Source organism: Myxine glutinosa, unplaced genomic scaffold (assembly GCF_964187855.1).
Source record: "Myxine glutinosa unplaced genomic scaffold, kmMyxGlut1.1 SCAFFOLD_685, whole genome shotgun sequence".
NCBI lineage: Eukaryota > Metazoa > Chordata > Myxini > Myxiniformes > Myxinidae > Myxine > Myxine glutinosa.
In genome coordinates, this window is record NW_027616780.1 from 18,665 (window position 1) to 25,092 (window position 6,428).

Consider the following 6,428-nt stretch of genomic DNA (forward strand, 5'->3'; position numbering starts at 1 on the left):
TGGTTTCCTGCACCAACACAAGTGTGAAAAGTGTTTTTTCAACCCTAACACAAGTGCGAAAAGTGGTTTTTCAACACTAACACAAGTAGTGTAATAATGTTGCTTCTGGGACACCTCCGTTTAACATGGGAAATCCCTATCTAATGTCATTTACCCCCTTGTCTTTTTCAAAAATCATAAACACCTCTATTTCTCCCACCCTCATCTTTATGAACCTTTTGTCTGTAGTACCTATCCTTAATGTTGTTCATTAGACCACTCAAACACTACAAATATTTGTTTTCTCTTATAGACCTATCATCCTTCTTCTACATATCATCTGGCAGATTAATCTTTGACCCATTCACTTCCATATTAATTCTTTCCCTCCCTCATTGCCCCTAAACACCTCTATTTCTCTCACCCTGTTCTTTACGAACCTTCTAACCTTTTGACATGTTATCCTTATTCATTAGACCACTTAAACACCTGTGATCCTTCTGACCTTATGGACCTTTTAACCTTTTACTCTTAATATCATCTGGTGAATATAACCCACTCAAACATCGACCCTACAAATATTTGTTTATGCGTGGGAAATAATTTAATTCTCCTCCAACTTCCATCACCATACTCAAACCTTTTTAAAATTAATTATTCGCTTTTGAGAAATGACGTTGTTTCACTGACTTGGATAACTTCCCAGAAAGTTTTCATTGTCTTATTTCCTGTTTCCTCGAAATGTTAAAGCTGAGTTCTGTTCCCGAAAATACATTTTGGTCATTATAAAGGTCGGGTTGCCGTGCTGTTTTTATCATTACGAACCGAAGAACATGAGCATCAACATGTCTTATTCCAGTGATGAAGAATACTCACAAGGGTAAGTTTGAACTGTTTGAACATTCAGAATTGAACTGTTGGTGAGAGCTTTGTATGTGATTAATTTAAATTTATATGACTCATGATATATTTTTTTATTACAGCAATTCAGGTTTTCAAAATGACCTGGTCTTGGCAGAGTTTCAAGTTGTTCCACAAGAGGTTTACAATGAATTGAACACGGGTTGGAGCGACCTGCCTCACAGATTGAATGAATTTGATGTTTCACCGTTCTTAGAAGATGATCACCATCGGAGTTTGTCTCAGGTAATTAATTATTCATTTCTCTGATTGGTACCATTAAACGGGAGCTGTCATTTATTTATTCATTGTCAATACAATGTATCTTTTAGGAGAAATTATTAACGTTTTTTCTTTCTTTTTTGAAAGAATATAACACCATCAACAGATAACCACAACCACAACCACGGCTTTGAGTGGGATGCTTTTGATTTTCCAAAGAGTGGTTATTTCCCGTCAACATGTGGTACCCTAAATTTTCAACTCGACCACTTGAACACAAAGCTCGATTTTTTAGAGGTATGTATCCCAATATCCTCATATCCTTGTGTGTGTGTGTGTGTGTGTGTATGTGTGTGTATTTGTGTGTGTGTGTGTGTGTGTATGTGTGTGTGTGTAATATTTTCTCTCCCCTCTTGTCCTCTTGTCTTCAGGAAGAGATTCAAAACCTGAAGACATCTGCTGAACCAACCTTTGACTTGTGCTGGGAAGAAATTGATGACTTATGCTGGGGAGAAGTTGAATGTATACCTCAAGAAAAATGTTTTAATAATATAAAGATTTTAATGTTTTCAATATTTATATATATTTGTTTTGTTTACAATTATTTAATTATTAATTACAAAAAGAGAATAAAGGAGGGAACGGGGAGGTGCACCCCTGCCAAAGACCCTTCACCCCCCTCATCCCACCCCTCCCCTCCCCTTGTGTGTGTGGGGAAGGTGGGGGTGGGATGAGGGGGGTGAAGGGTCAAGGGTGGGGGTGCACGGAGGGTGGGGGATGATGGGTGTGGTCTGTGTGGGCGGGGTCTGTGTGGGCGGGGTCTGTGTGGGCGGGGTCTGTGTGGGCATGGTCTGTGTGGGTGTGGCTTATGATTTTAATTTATTTAAATTTTTTTTTATTACCACTAATTAAATTAGCTAATCTGGGTGGGGTGAATAGAAATGTTGTTTAATGAATTATTAGCTTTGTTTTTTGTAATTCTTGCGAGTAAAATGAACCCAAGATTTCTTCTCGATTTATATCATTTAATTTGTAAGTCCAAGGGTTTGTAGCCATTACATCAGCGATTTTAAATAATTCACGAGTCCATTTTTGTGTATAACCTTTCTCAAAATGGCTTTTCCATTTGTATATCCTTACCATATCACCAACTTTGAACTTGGGCTTTCTCAAATTAATCTCCTTTTCATATTCTAATTTTGTAAATGTTTCTGATGGTTTTGATTTTGTTGATGAATGAACTGTATTGTTGTAATCATCTACAATATCCTGAATTAAATACACCCATTTTTGAGAACCGAGTTCTGTGAATTTTTTATATAATTTCTCTTTCAAAGTACGATTAAAACGCTCAATAACAACTGCCTTTCCTTCATTAAAGGTGCTGTATAATTTAATACCCTTCCCCTTAAGAAATTTCATGAATATTTTGTTATAGAACTCTGTTCCCTCATCAGTCCATAACTTCTTTGGTTTCCTTTTATCCCGATCAAATATTAGCTTAAAGGCTAACATTAAAGTATCACCCCTTTTATTTTTTAAAGGGACAACCCAGGCAAATCTACTCCTCAAATCAATAACGGTTAAAGCATACCTGTATCCCCTGTCATTATTCAATTCAATTAAATCAGCGGACCATATGTGGTCGGTGTATTTAGAATAAACCTTCCTTCTTTTAAACTTTGTGATTATAGGTTTGTGTAATTCTTCAGCCAAAAGCTCCTCAGTCTTGATGACATCATTAGAGCCTAATAGTTTTTTGAGGAATAACCAAGACCAAGTTTCAATTTAGCATTTATCAAATTTCTCACAATAAACCTATCAACTTTCTCTCTCAACGTTGGATTTTGTATCAAAGACAAATTATACAACATTTCGCTGTCGGCTTTATGTTTTTCAGTCAACGTAGTGGTTTTCCCATAAGCAATATCATGCTTCATACACACTTCGTCAACCCTATTTGTAGGTTTAGACCAAGGTTTAGGATTGTCAGCCTCATCTAATCTTTTATCCAAGTTTGTTCCTGGACCACAGAAAGAATACCCTGGAAGGTGTAATTCCCCTGGAATTCCAGTTGTTGTAAATTTACTTCCTGACAGAAACTTTTGTATGTCTCCTCCTCTTTTAGGAGAGATGAATTGGCACTTTTTAGAGCCACATACTTGACATATTCCTTTTTGATAAACTCTATTATTTTTAGCTTTAACATAAGAGATATTTTTAGATTTAGTTTTCTTTTTACATTTGAGACAATAACTCATATTTATTTATCAGAAAAATTCCGACAGAGTATCAAAACCTTTTTGGTTTTCAACATATACATTTCAATCTTTATTTTTAAAACATAAAGAATCCTAAGGAATGCCTTCACTCTCTCCTCCATTTATTTACAAATAAAAACTAACTAAAGTCAATGACACCAACATCATCAATCACATAATCTTTTCCTTCTTCTTCTTCTTCTTCTTCACCACTTTCTCGTTTAAATCTCCTCCCTGAAATTGAAGACATTGACGTTCTTATTTTTGAAACTATTATCTTCATAAGAGTTGTTAATTCTTTAATTTCCTCTTCGGTGCGTTGAGATTGATTTATTTGCTTTAATACACTCAATCTTTTATGAATCTCACTGATTTCCATCTCTCTTTGCTCCCTCTCCTCCTCCTCCATTTTCTCCCTCTCCTCCTTCTCCTTTTTCTCCCTTTTCTCCCTTTCCTCCTTCTCCCTTTTCTCCCTTTCCTCCTTCTCCTTTTTCTCCCTCTCCTCCTTCTCCTCCTTTTTCTCCCTCTCCTCCTTCTCCTCCCTCTCCCTTTCCTCCTTCTCCTTTTTCTCTCTTTCCTCCTTCTCTTCTTCAACTCCTTCCTCATCCCTTGCTACCCTTGAGTTTGAACCCCAAAGAATATTATACATATACTCATCTGGATTTTGAGATATTCTTGTATCTATAATTATTTTTCTCATAATAGGATACCAATAAGATTTGTTGACGATTTCTAAAAGAGTTTTATATTTCATAACTTTGAGAAGTTCATTTTTATTTAATATTTTAAACAAGTCTCTATTTGTGGGTTTAACAATATCAGTATAAGGCCAGTTTTTAATGACAAAATTCCCATGTATATGCTCCAAATCATAAGGTATGTAATACCGAGCACCCTTTTCTTGTAGGTATCCTTGAATACAAAAATTATAATTCTCTTGTAGTCTTCTTCCTGCCATTTATGTATCAGAAATATATGTGAGATTAATATTATGACAGGTAATACCACCCCATCTTCCCACTACCAAATCGGTTTGTATTCCTCGGCTTTCTATCCTTATCTCATTACCTTCCTTCTTTGTCATGCGAACCATCGCTATACTATCATATATTTTTCTTTTCTTAAAATCACGTATTTGTTGTTTACTAATTGTACTTCCACATAAATCCTTATCCTCACCAAGTGGATAATATTCTTCTTTACGAGACTGATTTAAATCATGTAGGTCTTCTATGTTTATTGAAAAAGACCAATTATACCCTAAATCAGGCATATCATACCCCCATTTATTAATTCGCATATTAACTAAATGTCCTTCTTTATAAAATTCAATTGTAAGCAGGTAGTTAAATTCAATGAGGAAAGGTGTATGGTCAGTATAACCAGGTGTTGTGGTTGTAAATTTTACTTCTTTCACAAAACGTGCTGTTTTCTTTAAAAATATATATTGTGATAAATCACTTAATCTAATTAAGTCATTCGCATCTGTAGGGTTTGGATAATTGATTAATTTATAAGTATTCTTCATATTAATATTTTTACTTACACTATATTTTTGTCGTTCAGCCTGTGCCTTTGTATAATAATTTGATAAATCAATATCCTGAGAGGATTTTCCAAAGATAGAACCATCTTTTCCAACATAAGTCATTTATATTAGATTAAAAATGATATCATAAAAATTTTCATTATTGTTGAGTTGAAATAATACATATAAACATAATTGACCACAACATTTAGAATTAATTTCTTGAACTTGAAATGTTTGATAAACACCATTCTGTAAGAATTGTATTACTTCAACAGGTGGTGGCATACCATAACTATCAAAATAATATTTATCCTGACTATTATGAATACAAACCCAATGAGAACCATTCTGTGTGTCTAAATTCATAATAATATTCTTTGTATTCTTATTTATATGTATTAATTCATCTCTCATACAAATAACCACATTATCAATTTTTAGTGTTTTACAATACTTAGCTAGTTCTATATTTGACGTTGTATTCTTTCCAAATTGTTTAAACCATTTATCCATTTATTTATGAGAAAGATACAATCCATTACCCCGTTTAGTTAGTTTAACACCCGCTTGAGCGATAGAGGAAAGCATATCTCCAACCAACAATCTAGCTTTATCAGGTAGACTTTCAAGTTTTTGAGCAAAATCTACAATTACACCACTTCCACTAATTTGTTTCTCCAACTCCTTGTTATGTCTTTCCAATTCTTTTTGAGCTTTTAGTTGTGCCTTCCTTTCGTTAGCAGTTTTTACCGCTGCTGAAATACCACCAGTCAATGCTCCCGCCGCACTTAAACCAGCAAATAAAGGAATTAGAAACGGGAGAAATCCTCCTCTTGACTCGTCTATTGAATATTTCTTTAACATAGGTTTCGTCATTTTAATTTTAAGTGATCCAACATCATTTAGTGTTTTTACTTGTGTGTGTGTGAGTAAAACATCAATTCTTACAGCTCCTTTTCTTTGAATTGTATTAACATTAATAATACAAGGCTTTTGATTTTGAATACAAGATGTTAATTTATTAAGATTGATTTGATTAACATATACCCCAACCATTTATTTATGAGAAAAAACCTATGTGATATTAATCATAACACCATTATCTGTATTAATCTGTAATTCTGTTTCCTCCAAAAGCAAACAATATGCATTAACCTCTTCACTCTCCCCTCTTTCAATGTATAGAGAAGTATCCACTCGATTAGACTTTATAGTTTCCTTTTGAGAACTCAGGTCAATTGTGTAGATTGTATAAAGTTTTTGAAACGCAACCATATCCAAAATAGGATCATTATTACCATTACTTTCACACACCTTTTGGTAGGACTTGTAGGCTTCCGCATAATCATTTTTTTCCCAATCAATTTCCAATCTATCTCGCGGATAAAATGTGCCATCAAGAGAAACCCGAAGTTGTTTCACCTTAGCATTATCACTCAGCGCATTATTCTTATTAGTACCGTCCTCTCCATCTGGTTTTTTTAAAATGAGCCAGAGGTATCGTGGCTTTCCTTGAAGAACACCCAAATTCCAAG

General features: G+C 34.3%; 1 protein-coding gene across 1 annotated transcript; it reads left to right on the top strand.

The window, feature by feature from the left end:
* Positions 1 to 287: 287 nt before the first annotated feature.
* On the top strand, positions 288 to 1,820 carry LOC144889076 (uncharacterized; the record flags this gene model as incomplete). Its single annotated transcript, XM_078768904.1, has 4 exons — positions 288 to 859; positions 963 to 1,125; positions 1,249 to 1,398; positions 1,533 to 1,820. Coding segments are annotated over exons 1-4 (648 nt in total), but the record flags the coding sequence as incomplete, so codon positions are not given.
* Positions 1,821 to 6,428: the final 4,608 nt, after the last annotated feature.